This window comes from Ambystoma mexicanum, chromosome 2q (assembly GCF_040938575.1).
Source record: "Ambystoma mexicanum isolate Mex_15411 chromosome 2q, UKY_AmexF1_1, whole genome shotgun sequence".
Classification (NCBI taxonomy): Eukaryota; Metazoa; Chordata; class Amphibia; order Caudata; family Ambystomatidae; genus Ambystoma; species Ambystoma mexicanum.
This window is the reverse complement of record NC_090924.1, coordinates 1,174,764,307-1,174,790,478: the sequence shown is the minus strand read 5'-3', so window position 1 is coordinate 1,174,790,478 and position 26,172 is coordinate 1,174,764,307. Positions and strand designations below refer to the sequence as shown.

At 47.3% G+C, this 26,172-nt stretch overlaps 1 protein-coding gene across 6 annotated transcripts in view; it reads right to left on the bottom strand.

Moving 5' to 3' along the window:
• Positions 1-26,172, bottom strand: part of SGCE (sarcoglycan epsilon) — a 449,332-nt gene that overhangs the window by 129,125 nt on the left and 294,035 nt on the right. For all 6 annotated transcript variants that reach the window (XM_069648569.1, XM_069648566.1, XM_069648564.1 and 3 more), the window contains exon 5: positions 8,595-8,793. In XM_069648569.1, coding sequence (XP_069504670.1) covers positions 8,595-8,793 — 199 coding nt within the window. The remainder of the gene's footprint in view (positions 1-8,594; positions 8,794-26,172) is intronic.

Genomic DNA, 26,172 nt, shown 5'->3' with positions numbered 1-26,172 from the left:
TGGCGCTTCCAGGTACTTCAAAATCAGCCGCTTGCCTGCCCACTTCTACTCTGCGCTGTGCCCACATCCCCCCAGATATACATCTTCTTCAATGGCTGCCGGTTAAACAGCAGGTTGTATTTAAGGCTGCCTGCCTGGTGCATCAGGCTTTCTTTTGCCTCGGGGTTGAGGAGCTGTAGGCCAAGCTTCGTCTGTATGTCCCGGGACATGTCCCGCTCTCTGCAGAGGCCTTCCTTCTACAAGTCCCCAGGGTCAGGCTCTGCCGGATTGGTGGCTGTACTTTCTTGGTGGTGGCTGCCACACTTTGAATTCTCTACCTCGCACCATGCATTCTTTCTCTAACCATTTGGCATTCTGTTGAGCCCTAAAAATGTATCTATTCTGTTTTTCCCTCCTGCCTTGCTGCCGGGTAGCGCCATGATGCCTATGTGGTGAATGTGCACTCTATCAAATAAATTGACATAACATAGCATAACATACTAACAAGACAGGAAGATGCCGAAAACAGACAGAAGTGCAATAATATCCATCTGCAAGGAATCCCAAAGCATGTAACTGATGGGGAGTTGGAGGAATTTGTGGCAGCCTTATTCTGCACATGCTGGGATTGCCAGACAAGGAAACCATGGTCCTTGATCGTACACATCGGGTGTATTCGTCACTTCAGCAAGCTCAACATTTGGTACCCGAGGTGCTTTCCCAAGTTCACCTTTATCAAATTAAGGAGAGGATTATGAAGGCGGAGAGATCTCGAGGAAAGATACAATTCAGGGATGCCTCTGTGGAGCTATATCAGGATCTGGCGCAAGCCACCCTCGGAAAAGGAAAAGTTTGCGAAAATTCTCAGCCTGGCTTCTGGACACAGAGGTACGGTACAAGTGGACTGTCCCATGTCGATTACAATTTGAATTCCAAGGGAATTCATACAGCTTCACGATGAAAGAGGAGGTTGCAGAGTTAATGGAACAAGGGGAGACGACTCTGCAAAGAGATTCATCCCCAGAGACTGAATGGGATTTGAGGCCGAAGTGTGGCCTAGAAAGAGGAGGATGGAAGTGGGGGCGCCCACATCCTAGAGGATTAGGTGGAGGGGAGAAAGCTCAGAAAATGACTTCACTGTTTGGGGGCTGACTTTGATGCCTGATGTTTCTTAAATAGCAGTATGGGTTCTCCATTGGGTTGTGGGAAGGTGGAATGAGGAGTGGAGGACGGGCCTGCAAGGAAAGATGGTGCATGCTGTTCCTTGGGAGAAGAGGTTCTGAGAAGTGGTTGGAAATTATGTCTGTGCATGGGGAATGGGATGGGAAGTGTAATTAAGGGGCTGGGGTGTGGGGGATGGGGGAGGATCCAGAATAGGGCTCCTGAAACTGAGCCCTGTTGTCGGTTAATGACTACATTCTGTGTAGGGGGTGGTGGGAGGGTTGTGTGGGTAACTATGCTTTGAATGGTTGGGCAGTTGCGCTTGACCGATTTGTTGGGTTGTGGGATTTGTTGACCTTTGGGCGAGCAAGAGTTGATGTTGGAGGTTACAGTTCTCTGGAATCGGCAGCTATTAGAGGGACAGAGAGTGGAGGATGATGGCAGATGAAATGAGGCTTGTCTCCCTGAATGTTCGGGGGGTTAACCCCCCCCCCCAAAAGGAGATCCAGAGGAATTGAGGGTGTTTGTAGTGTTTCTCCAAGAGACGCATCTGCTTGCAGGGGAAGAGCAGAGATTGAAAAATTGGATCTTCTCTTTCCAGGTCAGCATTCATATAGCGCTACGAACCCTCAGGTATCTGAGCGCTGCTTATTATTACCCACAGTGTGTGGTGCTCATTTATCAACCTTGGAAGGATGAAAGGCTGAGTTTGGCCCTGCCGGGATTCGAACCTGCGTCAGCAGGCATTGCACAGATGTCAAAGAGAGCGCTCTACTCGCTGTGCTATCGGACCGGAGTGGGAGTAAGAAAAAAGGGGTAGCGATTCTGATTGCCAATGGGATCCAGTGTGTGAATCAAGCAGTATGTAGGGCCCGGGGGGCTTGGGGATATATTTGGTTCTTAAGGGGCTGTTGGATAAACAGACATTTACGCTGGTGGCCACATACGCCCCTAACAAGCATCAAGACCAATTTGTAATGGCACTCTTAACTGAACTGAGCGGGATTTGGGAGGGGCAAGTAGTGATCGGGAGGGGAATTTAATTGTGTGAAGGACCCAGTGCTTGATAAAACATTATCTCTCACTGGAAATGACAGTAGGAACAGGGTGGATTTGGCACGCTTGCTTTGGGGACTAGGATTGATTAAGACATGGAGGTTCTTGGGCAGGGGGATAGGCACTACATGCATTTTTTGGTGGTACACAGAGGCTTTTCGCGAATCAATATGATAATGGTGTTGGCGGCATTGGTCCCTAGGATTTCCATGGTGGAGATAGGGCTTCTCTATTTGTCGGACCAGTCCCCGGTTCTGATACGCGTCCAGTCTGGAGGGAAATTGGAAAAGGGGTGGGTGCCATGGAATCTGAACAAACTGGTTCTCTGCGATGTGGCTATAAGGTCCCATATGGAGGAGATGATCCAGAGGTATTTTTGGGAGAACGTGGACGGGATAACGGATTGGAAAGTTATATGGGACACCGGGAAGGCAGTGTTTTAGGGATAATTTATAAGTCGGACTGCAGTATTTACACGGGTCTGGGAAGCTACAAGAATAGACTTGGAAAGGGCAGTGGCGGAAGTGGAGAGTATACATAAAGTGAAGGAGACCCTGAGGTCACTGGGGAAGTTAACAAAGGACCGCCACCTTCTAGATATACATGTGGCAGACTGTTTTCTAGTTCCCAAACTGCGCAAGAGGAGGTGGAAGAATGATATTGTTGAACTACGGAAGGAGAGAGGAGAGATGCAGGAGAGCTACAGAGGCGGCGACAGGATAAGATGCAGATTGTAGAGTACTATTATAGGCTGTTAGAGGAAGGAGAAAAGATGGAAGATGGGCGTCAGGTAGAATTACTACGTACGGCTACCTTGATGAAAATAGCAGCAGAGGACAGGGAAGGCCTGAAGGGCCCCATTAATCAGTAGGCGGCAGAGAAGGCGATTTATGTGTTGCCCCACCACAAATCACAGGGACCAGACAGCTTTGGTAATGGGTTTTATAAGGTTTTCAAGCCTTGGCTAATGCAACCTCTTACGAAACTGTTTAATGTGGTGCAATCCAAGGGAGTGGTATCGCAGGATATGGGTGTAACCACCACAATGTTGCTTCTTAAACCGGTTAAGACCTGGGCGAATGTGCTAGTTACCACCCCATCTCGACCCTTAGAGGAGATGCCAAAATGTACGCCAAAATAATCGCAACCCGATTGATGCTGGATCTGCTTAAGATTATTCACTGTGATAAATCAGGGTTTGTTGAGGGGTGGAACACGAATGATAATATTAGACAGGCTGGTTACCGAATTGAGTGGGCCAGATGAATGGGCCAAGGCAAGTCATTGTCAGCATTCGATGCGAGTCAGTCTTTCCACAGAAAGTACTGGTGGTATGTGAGACGCATGCTGAAGGGGTTTGGGCTTTGGCCTAAATTCATAGCTGGGGTGTTGGGGAATTTTCAAATCCCGAGTACGAGAATTGATGTAAACGGGATTCTATCGGCTACTCTTAACATCAGATGGGGCCCGCAGCAGGGTTGTTTGGTTTTCGCAATAGCAATGGAGCCTCTCGCGTATATGGTCAGGCAGGACCTGTTAGTGGCAGGGATACAATGCAACGGGAAGTCCTATAAAATTGTTCTCTATGCAGATGATGTTCTGCTGTTTATGAACAACAAGGGTCCCACAATCCCAAAGGGTTATGGACAGCATGCAAGGGTTTAGAGAGGTATCCGGTTTTGGGATAAATGATTCAAAGTCAAAGGCACTTAACATCTCAGAAGACTGGGAAGATATGGTGGAATGGGGTAGGGAGTATCCACTAATTTGGGCTCAGGCGGAGGTGAAGTACTTGGTGGTCCATCTGAGGCAAAGCTATGAGGACCTCTACAAAGCTAACATTCCACCTCTATGGAATAAGCTAACAGGAGATTTGAAGCATTGGGGTATGCGGGAGCTGTTCCGGTTCGTACGAATAACATCGATTAAAATGCCAGTACTCCCTAAGCTTTTATAAACGCTTCGGGCTCTCCCACTTAAGAACCCGGGGGCGATGATCTAGATGTTGCAGAAATAAATGTTTGCATTCATCTGGAACAGAAAGAGGCCCAGGAAATCGCAAAAGGTGCTTACACAGCCCCCTTGGATGGGTAGGTTGGGTATCCCTGAGGCCAAGAGATATCTGATAGCGGCACAAATTGCCACACTGCTGGAGTGGGAGGGGCTAAATAGAAGGAAGGGGTGGTGTGAGGTGGAACAGGGTGGGACATCCATCCCACTAGTGAAGCTCCCGTTCTTTGGGGAAGGGGCGAGCGTGGCTCAAGGGGCATTACTAGAGTCACCCAGATGCTCACTGGGGTACTGGAATTGGGAAACAAGGATGAAGGGCATCGCGGTGGGGCTTGGACCCCTGTCCCCGGTTTGTTATAATCTGGAATTTGGACCTAGAAGAGATGAAGGTTGTGGGGTCGATGGGAGGGTGGGTTGCAATTGAATTGAGGGACCTGTATAAGGATGGGGTACCACTCACCTTTGTAAAATGGAAAGCCCAATTTAAACTTGATGATCAGGAGCACTTCTGTTATATGCAATTGAGGCAATGGATAACCAATAAGGGATTGAAGACGGCTGGAGTTAGAGAACGGTTATGGATTGAATTTGCTATGCAGGAGGGGAGGTGCATGAGGGTATTTCAAGATTGTATAAACGTTTGGATGCGGCCTCCACAGGGGAAAGGTTGCCGTACATGGAGAGGTGGGAGGGGGAATTGGGGGTTGAGATCTCGTAGGAGATGTGTGGACACATTCCTGTGATGTGTGAAGGCATCATGAAATAAACACAGACAACAGATTAAAATTTGTACTCAAAAGGTTTATTTAACTTAAAATGCAGGATGGAGCAAGGCCTAACTTGCCCTAAGGTGCGATTTCCCTACCTAATGAAAACTAAGGATAGTCTGTGTCAGAATGTCCAAATCAAATAACAGCCTGTGTCCAAGTCCGATACTTGCCATCACAACTAACTGTATATAATGTTTAGGGATGTCAGCATCAAAAGAAATAGTGTTTGAATAAAGTTCTGAGCTTCTTCCAGCCCTTGGCTTGTAATCAGCTTCTCCAACACAAAGTTCAAGACAGCTTGCAAAATACCGGGGATTCCCTTCCCCAAGAGTTCAAATCTTCCAGCTTTTTCTTAAAACAACACAAGTTCAAATCTTCCACGTTTTCAAACAACACAAGTTCAAATCTTCCAGCTTTTCAATACAACATAGTTCCTTGGGACACTTCCCAGCTCTCTTGTCATCCGTACTTTTCCCTGGTTCCCATAGTTCCTTGGGACACTTCCTGCTTTCTTGTCATCAGTAATTTTCCCTGGTTCACAAAAACAAGTCTGTGACTTGTCTTCAAAATCACATAAGTGGCTGTAGCAAAACGGTATAGCATTCTTTCATCGATGGGTAAAGTTTCGATGGTTTCTTTTACTGAAAAAACTCATTGAAATGTTTAGGGGGGTTAGAAAAGTATACATATATGGGTTGGGGGTGGCCAGGAATAGGTAAAAAGTAATAGGGGGTGGGTGTGGGGGGAGGAACCACCCAAAAATAAAAATAAATTGATTTCGATTCGTTTTTTTTCGGTAAACCCACTCACTGATGAAATGACAGAGTCAGCAAAACACAAGCTTCTTTATGGATACTTTCATTGGCTTTTTCTATAAAGTGGGGCACTCGGCCTAGGTGCAGTTGTCAGGTCACACAGCTAATACCCCTTCTTATCTGCTTCTCATCAACAATTGTCCACTGCTTTCCTTTGTCAGTGACGTTTGTCTCGTTCATCAGTTTCACACTTTTCCAACACTTTACCGTATCTTACTAGCCCACTATGCACTTTGTTACACCTTCTGTATTCTTCTGATCTTGCCCTTAACATGCAGTTCCTCGAACTCTCTTTTGCTTTGCTCGATACTTGCTTTTAAACCATTCACTCTGTGGTATCTTCTTCTTGCACCACTTTACTTTCATTCTGTTCACAAGTACTCATAACTTGCTTCTGTTCTGAGCAGCCTTCACAAAGTGCTTATAATGTTTCTCGATTGGTTCGGTATTCAAAAAGTATGCCTTCAAAAGTGCTAATAACAACTTTCAGTTCATTCGATATTCAAGAGTGCATGCTTCACACTCTCAGAGCGCACAGGTAGGAATGTTTCCCTGTTTTCACTCACTGGCTCCACACGGCAGCTCCCTTCGGCTTCCCTCTGTGCCTCGCACTGCCTTCCGGCTTCCCGTTACTCTGCTCTCCCATCATGGAGGCAATAGAGAGCACTGCTTGCTCTCCTGGCTCTGGTGGTAACTGGAGTGCTGCAGCGCGCCACAGCTCCCGCTGCATGCACCCGACAAAGAGGGCTCCACCAGGGTGATTCTCCCTCGAAAGCGATGGCCTTTCCCTGACCACCTGAGAGGAGGATCCATGGAGGGTGTTCAAATCTTCATGATGCGCTTACAAAATTTGTTTTCGTTGGTATTTAACACCCCAGCGTAGTAGCAGGATAACAGGCGGCTCCTCCCCTCTCTGTTGGAGGGAGTGCGGGGAACTGAGGAATTTCGGCCATATATTGTGGTTGTGCACGGGGGCTCAAAGCTATTGGAAAGAAATCCTGGGCATATTAGGGACATTACAGGGGCTGCCTTGTCTATGGACCCGGTGGTAGTGGTACTGGGGCGGGTGCAGAGGGCAGTTATGCGGCCAGTGGGGCATCAGCGGTTTTTATTACTTATCTTGTGACAGCTGCAAGGCTGGCACTGGGACAGTGCTGGAAATCTGCTAAAGGTCCTTTGTAGCAATGTGGCGGGTGAAGATTTGGGGAGTTATGGCGATGGAAAAGATATGGGCTTTGGCAAACATTTCTGAGGATCTGGATGGCCTTCTATGATGAAGTGAAGGATAGAGGGCAAATGTATTACAGAGTGCAACTATTGCAGAAATTCTCCATATCATGAGGGTGCTCAGGCTCCTGGATTTGGAGGGTTAAGGCGGTAGAAGGACAAAGGGGGGGAGGAGTAAAGGGGAAAAAATAAGACTTGGACTGTTGGCGTTAAGAGAGCTGTGTGATGCTAAGTCGCCTGGGGTTGGGGAACTGGGACGTTGTGTTTATTTGTTTAAGCCTGCAATGCGACTGACTCCTGGAGATAAATAAAATGTATTAAAAAAAAGAGAAAACGCTGCCTGCCATGCATACATTGCAGACTGGGCTTACTTCCTTTGCATGGCAATGTGCAAAAGTGCATCATTTTTCCACCACCCTTTTGCACTCTGCCTTTCAAATGAGGAAAACCTGCGCTTGCTAAAGTATAAATGTAACAGGTCCCCGCCGCTGAATTACGGGGACTTTCAAAATGAACCCCTTCGTGGACCCATTAATTATTATTTTCCAAGTCCAGGATTGTAAAAGTAAGCAGTAAAAGCAAGGAGTAAGCCGTTTATACCTCGCTTTCACACTGCAGAAGATTTTCATTTCATTTGGAGGCACAGGGGCTCATTTGGCTCTGTGCCTAACGTAAGAAGAATGCATAAAAGCCTTGCGTAAGGCTTTTACTCATTTTTCATTTATGTCACGTCTCATTGTCATTATTTGTATGGCGGAGAAGAGGGGTGGATTGCACCTTACTCGCGGCCATAGAAATAATACAGCATTTGCTCCAGTATGGGTTTTCATGTTGGCAGAAATGTTGTGGATCCCTAGGAAGGCCGCCAGCTCTTTACACCACCAAAGTGCAGGCAGAAGGCAGAAGAATCCATTGTAAAAGCTTCCTGCTATGTGTACATGGCGGAGTGCAAGCGGGCGGCTTACAAGCATGCCTGCTGCCTTTTGCCATTCTCCTGTGCTAATGAGGAACATTCAGCAGCGGGGACCTGTGCACAGTGAGGTGTAACCGTAAGAGGTCCTGGCCACCGAATTATGAGGACTTCCAAAATGAGACTCACAGTAGGGGTACATAACAGAATATACATTTCTGCCGTGCATACCTCCACCTCCTTCAAATATCACATTGTTTTGCACCAGCATGAGAGCAAGTAGATGCCATATGAGTCATTTGTAAATGCTGTCTGACTAGTGTAAATGGCAGGAGGCATTCACACTTTTACACATTAGAGTGCAATAAGAGGGCATAATATCGATTTTGTCGCGTTTTACTATTTGGTTTTGCACTCCATTTTGTCAATGATTAAAATTGCATGGAGAGGACTCCACCACATACATGGTAACATTCGGGAGCGCCCTCCAACTTATTATTAAATGCCCCCGATTGTGTTACTTTCAGACATTCAAAATATTTGAAATTCCACCTTAATTTTACAATGTGCCCCATATCAATGGTTCCTTGGGGCCTACATTTTCTTTCGACAATGCTTTACCAATAGCTTAGCAGGTACCTTTTGGAGTTGGGAAAAGGTACTTACCCTTCTTTCATGTCGTTGATGGGAAGTGGAACTCTGCCTCCCCGGTCCAGCGCTGAGGTTATGTTTATAGCATTCAGGCGCTCTGGTTGCCACACATTCTTTACAGCCCCAAGAAAATTTCCAAGAAACTCACTTGCCAACATTTCTTCTACATTCATGTTTTTTATGAAGAACTCTGCTTGGTAGGGCAATGGGAAATCTAGGTATGAAGAAGAAATAGAATAATATTAGCATTAATAGGAATAACAACATGTTTCAAAAACACAATTTTCACGACTTGAGCGCTCTTCTTCTAGTACAAGCAAAAAGCAGAAAGAAAGAATTTTCAATTTGGTTATTTTATTATTTTCATATAGAGACCACATTTACCGATCAGGACGCCCAAATGTGGTGGGTGATGCACGAACTACTAGGAAATAGAGAGAGATCGAAACAGCAAGGTCCCTGACCTGCCACACGTAGAAGCCAGTCCCAACTGTGCCAATTGAGAGGACAATGACAATTACCTGAACTGTCTCAGCTGATCTAGCGATGCTGACTCTCCAGAAATGCAGAGACATGGGTTTGGTGACCAGGGCGCTCAAGGACAAGCAAATTCCGTACAAGTGGACTTTTCCTTTTGGACTGCTGTTCACCCTGGATGGGTCCCAACATTATACAATGACAGCCGCGGAGAGGCATTTACTCTTCCGCCTGGAAGAAAAGGGAGGTGGGCATGACCGGAGATGGGGGTGCCCCCCTCAGGGGGAATGAGACAATGGGACTGGTATATGGTGCAGGGGAAGTAGAGTGTTAGGGGAGCCCGCCTGAAAGGACTGCGATTCAGGGAGGTGGAGGGAGTGAAACGCGATTAGCCCGCAGGAGGAAAGCAAATGAGGTATGGGGGTGACAGTCCAGTGAGCTGGTGGCAGGGGGGAGGGAGGAAGTGCATTGGCGGGCCTGGACAGGGAGGATGCTGGAGGAGAGATCTTGGATCATGGGTGGAGGTAAGGAAATCCTTAGGGATTTTGGTGTCCCACAGTTAAACTTGGTTCGGGGCTGCAAGCGTTGACCCTGGGTGTGCTCTAACTTCCCTGTTCCAGACCTGGTGAAGGGAGGGGCACAGGAGCAGAGGGGGTGAGTTTTAGGGTGAGAGTTATTTGGGGTAGAAGGAGTAGAAGGGATTGGGAGAGGAAAGTTGGGGTTGTGGAGTTGGGGGTGAGGGCATTCCACCGCGCCACAGAAGCACACTGCCTACACTGGCGAAAGAGCTGGCATCATAGGGAACAGAGAATCAGAGGGAATGGCACTTAAGATGCTATCGCACAATGTCAGGGGACTAAACATCCCAGGAAAGCGTATGAAGGTGAGGATGCAAATCAGGCACTACTCTGAGGATGTAGTAATGCTGCAGGAAAAACACATACAGAAAATGGACAAAGCCAACATTAAGTTCAGACAGTATTCACAACTCTTCTAGTGCAGAGGGGAAAATGGCAGGGTTTGTTAATAGGGCGCAAAGAGTCACTCAAAGCACAAATAATTCAGATCAAAGCAGATGTACAGGGCAGGTACCTTTTTTTACAAGTGCAGGTGGGGCATAGAATGCTGACCTTAGCGGCGATGTATGCCCCAAATGCGGGCCAGGACGGGTTCCTGAGAGACGTGGTGGCCTAACTAGAAAGGTTTTCAGTGGGTGAGATAATATTAGCAGGGGACCTCAACATAGCGTGGGATCCAACGCAAGACAGAAGCGCAGGGGCCAGGGCCAGTGCACCAAGCTCCTTCTAGAGCTTTATGGGAGGGCTTTGAGGACCTGGTGATCTGTGAGGTTTGGCGGATCAAAAAGGAGAAAGAGCAGGGGTTTACTTGCTTTTCTCATGTCTACCAAACGCTCTCTAAAATAGATTACGTCTGGGTCTCGGGTAGTGTGGTGGGGTTAGTGGAAGATGTAGAACTGGGAGCAACAGCTATTTCAGATCATGCACCAGTGATCCGAGGATGAGGGCCACGCAGAGGGCTATGGTCGCGGACCTTCCCTCATTAAGTAATTCATGACGTAGTAATGATGGAGGAGCTGGGCAATAAAATAGATGACTATTTTGAAACAAATACCATGCAGGGGATGACACAAGAAGTACTGTGGGATGCCTTTAAGGCAGTAATGCGGGGGGAGCTTATAACTTCGAGAGCCCAGCCCAGAAACTGAAGCAGGGACTAGAAACATAGCAAGGTGATGCAGACCATAGCGAGGGCGGCAGAGAATAGGAAAATGGCGCTATATAATAAGCAGAAAGAGATCAGAGACCAGATAGACCTCTTGCATACTGTGAAGGCAGAAAGAGCCTTGTTGGGGATGAAGCAGAGATATTATATACAGGCCAATAAGGTGGACAGATTACGAGCGAGACAAATGAGAAGAAAAGCGGCCAACCGAGCAATTTTATGTATCAGGTGACCGGATGGGGTGATGTTGATGACTAGAGGCGATAGCGGATGTCTTTGCATAATTCTACAGCTCCTTATACAGCTCTGATAGTCCATTTCCAGTGGCGACCGGACAATAGCTCAGGCAAGTACCCCTGTCCAAACTCTCACCTATGGACAGGGATCACCTAGAGGAGGATATACGGGAAGAGGAGGTTGAGGCGGTAATCAAGGTCCTACCAAATAATAAGGTTGCGGGGCCAGATGGATACCCGGCAAACTTTGACAAAATATATAGTAGGAAGCTGAGTCCACGCTTCACGACACTTTTTAACTCAATGGGTAAGGAGGGGAGGGGAACCAAAACCATAGGGGAAGCCAAAGTAGTAGTGCTCGAGGAACCCAACAAGGACCCGTCCAATTGTGGATCATAGCGCCCAAGCGCTTTGCTGAAAATGAACGCAAAAATATATATGGGGGTCCTGGCGGCGAGGCTAAAGCCCTTGCTCCTGACGTTGACCGGGATGGACCAATCAGGATTTATCAAGGGGCGAGAGACGTGGGACAATACAAGATGTATCATACATTTGTTTGAAAAGACTACAGTCCAGTGAGTCCCCTCAGCACTAATATTGCTCAACACCGAGAAGGCCTTTGACCGGGTAGAATGGTCCTTCCCCTGTGTGACCATGGAACATATGGGGTTAGTTTCAAAATGTTTACGCATGGTACAGGCAAATTATCGTAACCCCTCAAGGCGCCTTTCAATCAACTCCCAGTTATCTCGGAAGGTCAGGATCACAAGGGTACTAGGCAAGGGTGTATACTGTCCCCCCTTTTATATGCAGTATATCTGGAACCGTTCCTGTCCGCAATTCGTAAAAATCCTCTTATTCATGGCATTCCATTCAGGGGGGAGGACCATAAAATTGCGCCGTTCGCGGATGATATTATGTTCTCCCTGACCAGGTAGTAACGTTGATACCAATCCTCATAAACAAGCTTGCCTTGATGGAACAGATAGCAGTGCTTATAATAAATATGGCAAAATCAGAACTTCTCAGTCTAGGTCTACCCGAGGAGCAACTAGCAACTTTACCCAACGTTTCCCCAATTCGCAGTCGCTAGCGATAGTGCAAAGTATCTAGGGGTAAATATAGCTGATTCAATGCCTAAACTGAATAGAGAGAATTACCCCGCGCTCCTAGCCCAGGCAAAGGCGGATTTGAGGAAATGGACTCCCCTTCGCATCTCGTGGTTGGGTAGGATCGCCACGATAAAGATGGTGACACTTCTATGGGTCCTGTAACACTTTCAGGCACTCCCTGTGTGGAGGTCCTGCGGCACTTTTTTAACAAACTCCATAGGACGGTGTCACAATTTATTTGGCAAAATAAACAACCAAGGGTGACCTTGGGACGATGATGGCGCTTATGCATAAAGGATGGATGGGCCTCCCAAATTTTCTTAAATACTACGAGGCAGCTCAGCTGCGTGTAGTCAGAGAATGGCTCTCGGGGGACATGACAAAACCTTGGACGAGAATGGATAGAGCGGTGGCAGGAACTCCTTGGTCATGGCGCAATAGCATTACACCCCGGGAAGCTGCATGGGATGTTTCCTAAGGTTTCACAGGAATATTTGAGGGCGTGCGCCAGGAAGGGGGACTGGAGACACATATGGTGGGATTGACTGTGTCTGTGGGAGTTGTGGAAGGAGTTGGGGGCCCAAATACAGCTGATGGTCCCTTGCCCTTTGACTTTCACCCCTAGGGAATGGATGTGTGGCCTGATTGACCCGGAGTTTTCGCTCCCCTCGAAACCGCACTGCAAGGTCTTTATGGTCATGCTGATTGCAGCCGGGTTAGTACTGACCAAGCGGTGGAAACAGAGAAATACCCCGACTTGGATAGAATGGCTTCATAAACTGTGGGGGATCCTGGCGATGGAATGGGTAACTTACAGACTGCAAGGTGATGCAGGTAGATTTAGGCAGGATTGGGGTTAAGTCCTGGACTTTCTCCAAGGGCACTACATGAAGCAATGATGTTTGCAAAACGTATGCATACTGGACATAATGTGAAGGGCGGAAGCCCAATGGAGCAGGGCATGAACCCGCTGAATGGTGGCGAAAGGGAGGTGCAGAAGGAGTTAGAGGGAGTCGGGGAAGTGAGGGCTGGGTTTTGATTGTTATGGTTGTATAAGTGAAATGCCAATAAAATATGTTTACAAAACAAAAAATCCCCGGGATAAACAGCAACTGGTCGTGAAAGCTGATCAGCTGTATCCGTCCAAAGTGCATTGCTTCATGGAGGCATTTGAAGACGTGACCATTAAGCCCTACAGGTATCTGCTGGTTGATTTAAAAACACTCTAGAGGATTATAGATTACACACCGATAGATTCCCACCGGGTCTGTCTGCAGTTTACACACCTAAAAAGGCATCTAAAACATCCTTAACTGCAATACCGTATCAGTAGCTGCATGTGCTTTCAACATGTCGACACGCATATGCCAAAACATTGCGCTTCTCAAAATGCTTGTATATGCCACCCCCCCAGCAATTCAAGGCCATTCTAGTTATAACGTCTGACGATCTGGTAGCCGTTATTTCGGAGATTGCCCAGATCACTTTAAAGGAACACATCCCCATAAAACACCGCCAAGTAAGTGTGTTGAAAAAAAAAAGGCGTCAAGAAACTGGTCAATAAGCGGGTATCCATACGAGCTGAAAGAAAGGTGGTTGCTCAGGCCGGTGAATTCATAGGATCTCTCATAGGCATAGCCATACAGCTAATCACCAGATTTTTCAGGGGTCAGTGATGAAGTACACTCAAAAAATGTATTTGGTGGACAAACACCAGTAAGGAAGTCTGGCATCCCCCAAACCCTTGAAGGTTTGACTCGGAAATGAAGGATGTTTAAAACAGACCTGATTTGACAGTGCATGATAAAGCGGTCTTATACGCAGATATTCTGCATAAATACTTAAACCACGCTAAGCACAGGGATGCAGAAATAATACCTGACATCATACATGCTGCCCAATGAATCTAGCAGTGTGAAGGCTCCACAGATAGTAGACCCTTTTGTGGCTGATGCGGTGAATACACTTAGCCAGTGCTATAAACCTAATGCGGAACTACTGCTACATAAATGGAGCTTCAAATGAATGCGGCGGAGTGGACAAATAGATGTGAATCTATCTACAGAGGCAGGGCTGTAAGTGGCTCCAGTGCGGGGTATCACAAGTTGACAGCCAACTTCTATAAAAAATGCCCCCAGCGGCTGGAACAAGTTCATGACGGCGATTACTGATTTAAATATCCCAAATCCATTGTAGGTAATGCTACCCAATGAGGCCTTCTGAAGAGGTTAAAAACTGCTCTCCCCATTACCCCACACCAACAACGCAGTCCTGTAAATACAGTCAGACAAACACCCCCTATAAACAGATGCTGACTGGCCAGTCCTGAAGGACGGTGGCATACCTGAGGCTTTAACACCTCTTTACCCACCTCTTCATGAAACTATGTTGATTCACCCATTTATATCTCTGAAGTGCCTAGGTGTCCAGGGGACGTGCACCCCCAAGTTGATTGTCTGATTAGTGCGAATGACCCGTTGTTTGTGTATATTTTAAAATGATTGATGTATTTCTTTCCTTTCTGTATTAAATTGCTTATACTAGTATACATTTGTTTTTTTTTCTGTATTATGATTGAACACGTATAACCAATGCCTTTTCTCATTTCTGTATTAAATGTCTTTTCATAAATAAATATTTTTACAATTAATAAAATGGACTGGTTTATTACGTTGTCATATTTATGTATAATAACACACGACAGTTGTTGATTCTTAAACAGTTATTGTATTCATAAGGTAACACTGGATAGAACATACACATCTGCATTGCTGACACAGGGTACAAAGTCTGCGAGATCTATACACGTTGTGAAATGTCTTATTATTAATGAATGTCGTCACTGTTTGATCATTTTGCTTGCGATTGGTTGTGCACATTTTCAAAACAGCCAACAGTGTTCGCCATTCCGGTATTTGATTGATAAGAAATATACAGTGTTGTCCGCATGTAATAGCTTTAGAGTCTTGGACCGGCACAGTGACAAAAAGTAAATACTTTGGAATGCCTTTCACGTAATCCGTTAAAACACTGGCCTATATGGGGTGTTGCGGGAAGTGTGCCAAGCTGTCAAACACAGTTAGCGTATCCCCCTCCAACCACAGAGCTATGCAATGGGTCCTACCCCGCGCCTGCAGATCGGTGTTCACCACCAGGCTAACCGGACGGGTTCAGGATAGTCGCGCGATGTATGTGTCACTGGCATACACACTGTGAATTGTTTTCCGGTCATATCTTTGGTTACGCAGGAATCTTTTTATATGTATACTCTCCATAAAATATCAAAGAGTATGTTGCGCTGAGCGTTGATCTTGATAGCGCTGTAAAAACGCTCCACATTAGAAACAAGTGCATAGAGGCTAGGTTTCCTTCAAACTTTATGTCAGCTCATAGGTTCCCATGCCTCAATAGGTTGAAATGTCCTAATGATGCGTTTGTCGGGTCTTAGATAGAAGGCCAGTAGCGTGTGTCATGGGGATAGTCATTGCATGGGAATGCAACCGCTGCATCACGCATGTGCTTCCCTGTAATAGTCACCAGCCCCATGTACTCCCTGATTATGTTCGGCAGTCAAATGTTAGGCGCATGCTTTGGCGGGGTTCAAGACGCCATCATTACATTACATTACATTATTTATAATGCGCGCTATGGACCCTGAGGCATGAAGGTGCAGACAATTAAACAGACCACATAGAAAAGCAAAAAAAAATAGACTTATTTGCAGATAAGTCTATGGTAAAACAGTTGGGGAATGCCCAGGACAGGTTTATGAGAATAGTATTGTTTTCAGGTCCTTCTTGAAAATTTGCAGAGAGCTTTGGATTCTTATTGTAGCCGGGATCTGGTTCCAGAGCTTAGGGACCAAGAAAAATGTACCGTTCTCTTCTTTCGATATTCTACACTGAGGAAGGAACAGATAGTTCTGACTACAAGACCTTTGTCAATGATATGTTTCTGCAAGTAAGGCAGCATCTGGCCGAGTCTACACTTAAATGTTATGACCAGTACCCTGAACTTGACCCGAGCCTCTATTGGTAGCCAGTGGAGGGAGTGCCTAGCATCCGAAACGTGGTTTTGGCAAGACAGACCAATCACAATTCTAACAGCCCAGTTTTGAACTATCAGGAGCCTGTAAACAACCCACTTACAGAGGCCGACCATAAGACTACAGCAGTAATCGATCTTAGCCTCTATTATAGCTCTGGCGATCGTTTACGCACTTGCCTCAGTAATAAGGGTCCTTAGATGAGCAGTTTGACGTAGTAAACTGAGGCAGAGACCACACCGGTTACATGGGGTCTAATGGAGAGTGACTGGTCAAGGATCACACCCAGAATCTTTATTTTAGGGAGGGGAGTGATATTAATGTCCCCAAGCCTAAACGAACTGTAAGCCTGGTCCAGTTTACAAAGGGAGGCTGAGCTGCCTACAATCATCAGTTCCGTCTTCCCCTTGTTCAATGCAAGGTTATTTTCAAGCATCCACTTCTCTATAAGATTAAATACTCTATTTATTTTCAGTTCATCCCGCGCATGACAACCCGATAGAGGGACGGCACATTGAATGTAGTCGGCATAGTTCGAGAACATGACTCCTTCTAACTCTAACATAGAAAAAAAAGGAGCCATGAATAAGGTGTACAGACACAGGGATGTACTCGCCCCCTGTGGCACGCCAAAGAGAACAGGAATAGGAGAGGCCTCGGCATCCTCTGAGCAAACTCTACTATATCTATTCTCCAAAAAGGAAAAAATCCAAGACACGGCCATGGGGGAGAAATTGGCAACCTCCTCCAGTCTAGAGGTAAGGATAGACTGTTTGATCAAATCGAACGCAGCTGATTTGTCCAGAGATATTAACAGAGAGAGTGAGCCCTTGTCAACCCAATCCCTTAATCGGGGCTTGAACTCAAGGAGTGATGTCTCTGTACCACATTTTTTTCTGAATCCAGATTGATGGTGTTAGATATGGGGCGATAATTCAAGGAGTTATTCCTAGAGAGCCCCAGTTTCTTCAAAATGGGGGACACCATTTTGAGGTCATCTGACACCTTGCCTTCCTTCAATGAGGTGTTCACAAATGTACAAATTGCTTTTACCAGTGAGGGAGGGCATGTTTTTATAATCAAGGAAGAACATGCATCACCTCTACAGCAGTTGCCTTGAGCTGTTCAATAACTTTCTTCAAGGCCTCCTCTGATATTGAATGAAAATGAAATTGTGCTACCGCCAGGTTACACTGGAATGATTTTTAAAGATCATTAATCCCTGATAGAGGATCATTATGCAACGCTTCATAGTTCATGTTACAGTGCTTGAAGTTGAAAGGGATATTGTGCGTATGTGCCTGTGAGCGACACTGTTTCAACAATCCCCATAATGATTATTTTTGGGAGATGCCCCAGGAACAGGTTGTCTTTACTGGTACCCAAGCTACCGGTAGGAATGCTGAAGACTTTGAGGGCTACCATCTCAATTGGCTACTTCACATTAGATATTTGCAACGCTTCTGCATATGCTAGTCTAATGGTTGGGGAGACGCTCACATGTATAACAAATAAACTAGCCGACATAATGAATAGCTTATATGGTTCGGCATTCCCACTGATGAGACAGAAATCGTCCACATTTCTGGATAGTTTCCATTTAAAGTCAATGTTGTTGATTAACAGTTTATCCTGGAAGAAAAGGTCAGAACCTAGACGTCCTAGTAAATCGAATGTTCTACTGAGCATGGTGTGGCAGGCTCCCTTCATGGGGACTGTGTTCTCACCATCCAGAGTCGTGGTTTCAAACTGCCCTTCAGTGTCTCGGTAGAAGACAGCGGACAAAAACTGGTTTTCAAAGGCATTATGGCGATAATTAAATATGCTCTCTGTATAGGCCCTGTAGGCATACATTTTATCACTCTGTGTTATCATTTGATCGCTAAGTGTTATGTCCACTTGCTTGAACATTGTGACTATGGGATATGCAATGGCGGCCACGCATGCTCCAGCCACAATGTTAGTGCCGTCGACATTTGTTATTTTACAAGTTAGATGCAGCAGTGTGTCGTTCAAATCCAGATACATGTTGGTCGATTCAGATACAAAGAGGTCTATGGAGACTAGCGGCGATGATGCCGCCAGAGGTGACAATTCTATGAAAAAACTGTTCTTGATGCTGGTTTGGGTAGGTGATACTCTGAAGAGATTAAGCTCTGATTTCACACACTCCCCGGAGGATCCGTGTAAGAAGCCCATTTTTCTTCACTCTTGTGTCTTCTAGGGCCAACGCGCTTCTTCTTATTACTCGGGTGATTGCCTCAGGCCCTCAAGCTTTTTTTATTGGCCGAGTTTCGGAGGGCCGCGTAGAAGAGATGTGGACCTTTTTCTCTCAGCACTCCTATGATGTCTATAAATAAAGCCTGATCTGTCCTGTCCCTCCTTTTTCTGTTTGGCGAGACGATTGGCAACTGCTGTTGTCACACTCCCATGACATCTTTTGCAACATTGGTGGCAGCTGTTTTCACGTGTGGTTCCAGTCATTCCAAGCCGTGGCATAGAAAGGGCATTGTATGTCTGAAAAGACTTCTAAAGATACTGCTGAGCCCCTCTCCATACATTACCGGGATCCCACTAAAATATGGCTGATAGCCGTACCCGGCCTGGATCCTGTAATATTCCATATAAGCCCTGAGGTCCCTATAGCTCTTCATCACTGCCATTCTAACACTGTTTTATTAGTCATTCAGCCAGAGTAGTGTGAAGTGCAGCCAAAGCCAGATTCTTTCATATTTAAATTATACAAACTGTCCTTGATAGTCTCTAATCTGTATGTTGATGGTGTCGAAATGGTTTTTACACACATGGACGTAATCGGGTTTGCTGTATTGAATGTTCAGATATCACTGTTGTTTGCTTTAATCTCCACAGTTCTGAGTAATGGTGCATAGCTATTCTCCACCCTTTGATACTCCACACTACCACTGTAAATCAGTACACTGTAAAAACCCTGCTAATATCAGCCAGGGTATTGTTTATGTTATGTTTATGTTTATTAGGTTTATATAGTGCTTTAATCCAAAACGCTTTACAATATAACAACAAGGTACAGTAATGAAAGAAGCAAATATACAATCATGAAACAAACCGGTGAGACAATATTTAGAAGAATTTACATAGATGGAGGAGAAGAGGAAAGGGTGAGGAGGAAGGGAGAGGAGGTGGTCAAGGTAGGAAGGAATGATTATCAGAAATCTGATTCGAATTCAAGTGGGTGAGAGAAGGAAGGTGAAGGGAGGGTTGAAAGGGAATAGGAAGGGGACAGGGGACCTGGGGACGAGAGATGGTAGGGAAGGAAAATCAGGGGGGGAGTGGAGAAGGGCTTTCAAGGAGGTGCGGAAGGAGGAGTAGGTGGGGATGGAGCGGATAGAGAGAGGTAAGGAGTTCCAATGTAGGGGGGTTAAGAGCTGAAAGGAAGAGAAGCATGAGGAGGCGCATGGGGACGGGGGTACAGTCAGTAAGAAGAGGTCAGCTGAGCAGAGAGAATGGGAGGGAGTGTAAAATGAGAGGATAGAAGAGAGATAGGGGGGGGCGTGGTCATTGAGAGATTTGAAGACCAGACAGAGGAATTGAAATAGCCAAGGTGAGAGAGTGATGAAGAAATAGAGTCGCGAGGACAGAGGAGACAGAGTATGGATAGAGTAGTGGTAGATGGATTTGAGGGGGGCCAGGTGAGAGACAGGGAGTCAAAAGAGGAGAGAAGAGCAGTAGAAGAGACAGAAGATGAGGGAGGAGATTAGGAGTTTAGAAGCATGGAAGGTGAGGGAGGAGCGGATCTTCCGGAGGTTGAAGAGATGGTGTCGACAGGCACGAGAGGTAAGAGAGATATGGTTGGAGAAGGTTGAGGTGGAGGCCAAGATTGCGACCATGGGTGGAGATGGGGAGGTTGGAAGTGGATGAAGGGATGGGGGGTAGAGGAAAGCGTGTTAGAATGAAAGAAGAAGACTTCCGTCTTGCCAGTGTTGAGGGAAAGAAAGTGTGATGACATCCAGTTTTTGATGGCTGTAAAGCAGGAAGATAGGGTGAGGTGGAGGTCAAGAGTGAGAGAAGAGGAGAGAAAGAGTTGGGTGTCATCAGCGTAGAAATAGTGAGAGATGCCGAAAGAAGAGATAACGGGGGTGAGAAGGGAGGTATAGAGGGAGAAAAGAAAAGGACCGAGTACAGAGCCGTGGGGGACACCGTAGTCCAAGGGGAAGTTGGAGGAGGTGCATCTGCCCCAGGAGACAGCAAAGAAATGATTGGAGAGGTAAGAGAAGAGCCAGGTGAGGACAGAGTACTGATAAGTAAGGGGTGATCTACGGTATCAAATGGCGGCAGACAGGTCAACGAGGATGAGAATTGAGGATTGCTTAGCGTAGCGAGCAGTGAGGAGGGAATTGAGCACGTAAGTGAGAGCAGTCTCAGTGGAGTGTTTAGGGCAGAAGCCAGATTGGGTGGCGGGGAGGAGAGAGTGAGTGGATACAAAAGCTGAGAGTTGAGAGTAGGCTAGGCGCTCAAGGAATTTAGAGAGGAAGGGGAGAAGCGAGATTGGTCGAAAGTTGGAAGCAAGAAGCGGATAGCAGAAGGTTTCTTCAGGATGGGAATGATGGTAGCGTGTTTGAAAGCTGAGGGAAAGGTGGCAGTGGAGAGACAGATGTTGAAGAAAGTAGTTAGGTAGGGAATGAGGAGGGGGTAGATTTTAGGAATAAGGGAGGTAGGAAGGGGATCAGAGGGGGCAGCAGTAGGGTGAGTTTTGGACAGAAGAAGGGAGACACAGGAAGGGGTGATAGGAGAAAAGGTAGACATGCTGGCGGAGGTGGGGGAGAAGCAGGAGGGAAGAGGGGGGTAGCAAGGTGAGGTGAGGATGTTTTGGCGTAGAGAGCGAATTTTGGATTAGAAGAAGTGGGCAAAGTCATAAGGAGAGAGGGAAGAGTTGGCAGAGGGATCAGGAGTAGGAGGGGAAAGAAGGTGAGAGAGGGTTTGGAAAATTCGGTGGGGGTGTGAGGCTTGTGAGTGGAGAAGGTTAGAGTAGTAGGAGTGGTTGGCTGATTTGAGACAAGAGTCATAGAGAGAGTGATATGAAAAATAGGAGGATTGATTAGTCAGGGAAGGGGATTTGAGCCAGCGTCGTTCAAGGCGACGGAGGAGACGACGCATGGACAGAGGTTGAGGGGAATCCAGGGTTGGGAAGGTTTGTGAGAAGGGTGGAAGGAAGTAAGAGGGTAGAGTTGGTCGAGACTGGAGGAAATATAGGAGGACAGAGAGGAGAGGGCATCGTTGGCTGAGAGAGAAGAGAAGTCAGAGAGAAGGGGGAGGGAAGAAGAGCAGGAGTTGAAGAAGCGGGAAGGGTTAAAGTTGTGGAGATCGCAACGAGAGAAGGAGGGTGGGAAGGGGGAGGAGGAGGATAAGGAGGAGGGAGGAGTAAGGGAGAAGGAGAGCAAGGCAAGGTCAGAGAGATAGTTGGGAAGAGAAGATACAGGTAATGAGGAGTAGGTTGAGATAAAGATGAGATCTAGAGTGGAGCCAGAGGAGTGGGTAGGAGGAGTAGATTGGGGAGAGAGGAGATAGGAGTATAGTATGGAGAGGAGAGGGGAAGATTGAGACGAGTTGGAGAGGGGAAGGTTGAAATCACAGAGAACTGAGAGAGGAGTTGGGGATGGGGAGATAAGAGAGAGGAGTTGATCCAGGTCCTCGTAAAAGGAAGAGAGGGGGCCAGGAGGTCGGTAAATAATTAAGAAGGAGATTGCATGAGGGTAAGTGAAGGATTTGAAGAGATATTCGAAGGAAGAGAAGGTAGGGAGAGATAGGGTTGGGGGATATGAAAGACATTTAGGGTGGTAGATGAGACCGAGACCACCCCAGTGACCAGAGGGGCGTGAGACATGAGAGAAGGCAGAAGAGGGGGTGGTGAGAAAAGCGGGAACAGTGGAATTGAAGGGGGGATCCAGGTTTCAGTGATGCAAAGGAAGTGAAGGTTGAGTGGGAAGAACAAGTCAAGTGCCGCAGCAGATTTATTGCAGATGGATATGGCATTCCAGAGGGCAATGTTGATGATATTGGAGGGCTTGACAGTAGGCGGGTAGATTAGATTAGGACGAAGAGGGAGAGTGTGAGGGGGAAGGGGTGGACAGGGGGAAGCAAGTCGTGGGGATGGATATGAGAATGAGAGGGAGGAAAAGGAAAAGAAGGATGAGGAGGGAATAGGAGGGTGATCGAGGAGGGGAGAGACAGACAGAGCGCATGACAAGAAAGGGAGTTAAGTCCTCAGCAGTACAATGTCCACAGACAATGTAGAGAGCAGATTCCAGAGCAGGTTCTGGTGCGGAAAGGGAGAGGCTAACAGGGCAAGGATGGTAGAAGCCCTGAAGAGGAGGGGTGTGTAGCCTCAGCAGCAGAGCTTCCGCAGGCAGTCCAGTGAGCACAGGTGGTACAAGGGTGGTGAAGAGGGTATGAGACTGTTAGGATGGGGTGGGTGAGACTCTGAATGGGAGGAGTAGGTAGCGTCAGCAGCAAAGCGTCCAGAGAGTAAGAGGCTATTAGGATGGGATGGATGAGTTCATGGGTGGGAGGAGTGAGAAGTTGCAGCAGCAGAGCGTCCAAGGACAGTTAAGTGAGTGCAGCAGGTTCAGTGGCAGGAAGAATGAGTCCCTGAAGACGAGGAGTGGGGTCGACAGACAGTTGAGTGTGTTCAGCAGGTTCCACAGACAGGCAGCAGAGGTCCACAGGCAGTTGAGTAAGTGCAGCAGGTTCCAGGGTGGTAAGGATGGGGCCATGGAGAGGAGGAGTGGGGACCACCAGAGTAGGGGTCGGGTTGCTGCAGGCAGGGCACGATGGAGGAAGACAGATGGCAATGGAGGATCAGGAGCAGAGAGGGCGTGGACACTGCACCAGCAGCCACCGGTTATGAGGTGATATCACTGGGCATGAGGACAGCGGACCCAGCTGAGCAGGGGGCGGGGGAGACCTGCGTCGGCACAGGCAGGGAGCAGCCCCACTCCACACAGATGGGCTCACTCAGCACAGGCAGGAACAGACTAAGTGAGGTGAAGCAGGCAGATGGAGGGAAGGCCTAGAGGCTAGTCAGGCAGGGGCAGCCACGGCAGGCGGTGCAGCAGCAGAGATCTGGGACATGAGACCTGAGCCGGCACATAGGCAGCCTCCTGGGGGGGAAGATCAACAGATACAGCAATCTGTTGCAGCAAGGCGCCGCAGGGGAGTATCCGTATTATGATAGGAGTAAGGTTCCTACCTCAGTGCGACCACGGCAGCAGGTCGATCTCCAGCCTGCTTCGGTGCTTGAGAAGCACCTGGGAGCAAGGGATCGGGCAGTGCGGCAAGACGTGGCAGCAGGGCACCGCATGGCTTAGTGCAGCCACAAGAGATGAACACCGTTGCAGTCGGTAACAGCAGACGTGCAGCCGCAGAGTGTCAGAATCGAATGGTGCTGTGATCCGTACTGAAGTGGCACCATGGGGGAGGCTTTGCATAGGGCACAACGTTCACACCCTCAGTCCGACGGTTGCAGATGAAGTGTCCCTCAAAACCTGCGCGTACACCAGTCAGTTACCCACAGTATGGTCGCAGTATCCGCCACACCTCTCCAGATGCCAGAAGCACAGTTGAGTGGAACGCTGTGCAGGGTCTAGTTGGCAAACGGACCGGAGCAGATTTCACAGGCACTGCGACTGAGTGGGAGGTGTGGGATAGGCAGGTAGCCGACGCCGAAACAGGCAGGAGGTGACAGGAAGACCCCGGTAGTGAAGAAGGCTGTGGGGGTTATGAGATCTAGAGCTTCCACTCGCAGAGGAGAGCGGGAAGATTCCAATGGCTAAGAAAGTGGATGGAGGCCACGGAGATGAGATGTGGTAGAAGGAAGAAGCGATTCAGGATGAGATCTGAACTGTAGGTGCTCCCAGGCTAGAGAGTCAGGATCGGATAAGCAGAGCTAAGAAATTGAAGTAAATATTAGAATCACAAGATTTGATTCAGCCTGAAGTGAAGAGACGATGGATCAGGCAGCCGGGCTTCTGCGCCCCCTGGAGGTCTATATGTACTATATATTGTGCCACGGTTCTACACATGCAATGTTTTGCATAGTTTCCAATATGTTACACACTCTCCCTATTGTTGAATACCTGACAGATGCGTCCGGTCCCCGTAGAAAAACATTCCTCTGGTGCAGATCTGGATGTAACTATGTATCATCATACTTTGGTATGTTTGATATGCTTATCTGGGTGATCCCAATGAAAGCCTTGGCGGGTTTGTTCATTTTATGATGAGCATGGCTTCACCACTGCCTAAAGTATCCCACAAATGGATGTATTGAACTTCTGTGAGTGGCACAGTCCACTGTTCTTTCCCAATTTACGGGTTTGGCCAGCTTCATGGTCAGGTTAGATATTTTGTTTTCTGGGAATGTATCTGCGGAGGTGTTGCCGGGAATCATAATGTAAAAAGGTGCAAGAGTCGATGATTTTCCAGCTATATACCTGTGGACTCTAGAGAACTGGCGTCCACCCAACTGTTGAATTTGACAGGCCACCCCAACCACTTGACTAGATATTTCTTCTTAGCTCCATAGCCTTTACTAGTAATAACTTATTGTATTCTGTAAACTCAGTGTTGGTCTTTGATGACTTCTGGTTCTGCTACCTATAAAAAACGGCTTCCCCAAAGTAATCAATTAGTCTTTGTATATATAAAGATCTCATTGGTGTAGTTCTGCTCATACCCCTTTGTAAAGAAAGCCTTGAGTTTCGAGATCCGCACATGATCACCCTTTTTAAGGGGCATCTGTGTCTCTTTTTCAAACAGTCTTTTGCCATACAGTTTTTTTCCAGGCCTGGTGATGATTCACGGGATCTCGTTACTTCTCCCCAGGGAGGAGCCCTTCCGTGTGAGGCCGCTACCCAGTGGTCCCCTTAGGGGTGGTGGGAAGCGGGACCTCACGGGGAGAGACCCCTTTTCCCTTGGGACCAAGTCCCTGTCAGAAATCCATGATAATACAACTGCCTGTTATGGTAATGTCTCTTCAGTCTTTGACTCATCATTTAATATAACTCAGATGAAGAAGAGCCAAAGAAGCTCACATAATAAAAACAGGTTGCCTGACTATACCGCTGAGAAGAGTTGGCCCCAAGGAGGCATAAAGATTACAGCAACAACAGTAAAGAAGGACTCTGAATTTACGCTGGCGAGGATCCAGCCTCAGGAAATAAAGAGAAAGAAAGGACTGGCAAATGGAGAGAGCAGCCAGCGTGAAGCCAGCCCAACCCGGAAAGTTCGAACCTGAGTACACAAAGCTGCCAGCACGCTGATCCCTGGTGGCGGGGACATCCAGGAATGGTCAGCAGAGCTGTACGGTGGAGGACAGGCTCCCGACCAGTGGAGAAGAGCAGAGAACAAGCTAGTGGTGGCGTGACCTCAGCGAGGTGGAGTACGTGGTCTTACAACTGTACCAGATACGTGTGGCTCAAGTCTCCACAGAGCCACAAGGATGAAACAGTGAGCAGAGTAAAGGAAACGGAAAAGTGCTGAAGCAACGCGAGTCAGCTCAGCACCCCAGGAAGAATCAGAGACGCTGTCCCGAAATACAACAGGTGACAGGAATAGAAGGAGTCCCTGTAGGGGGTCAGGGCAGCTCAAGAATCAGGATAGTCTCAGGGGTAATCTCCCTCATCATAGTGGTGACACCCAGAGAATCAAGAACCAAGAAATCCACAGATGTAATCTACTTTGTCATGGTAGTGGCACCCAGAGAATTGGGAACCAAGTTAGCCTCTGGAGTAATCTCACTCATCATAGTAGTGACTCCAGAGAATCAAGAGTCAAGGAAGCCTCAGGAGTAATCTCCATCATCACAGTAGTGATACCCAGAGAAACAAGAACTAAGAAATCCTTGGGAGTAATCTCCTTTGTCACAATAGTGATATTCAGAGAACCAACAGTCAAGAGTGCATCGGGAGTAATCTCCTTCATCACAGTAGTAATATTCAGAG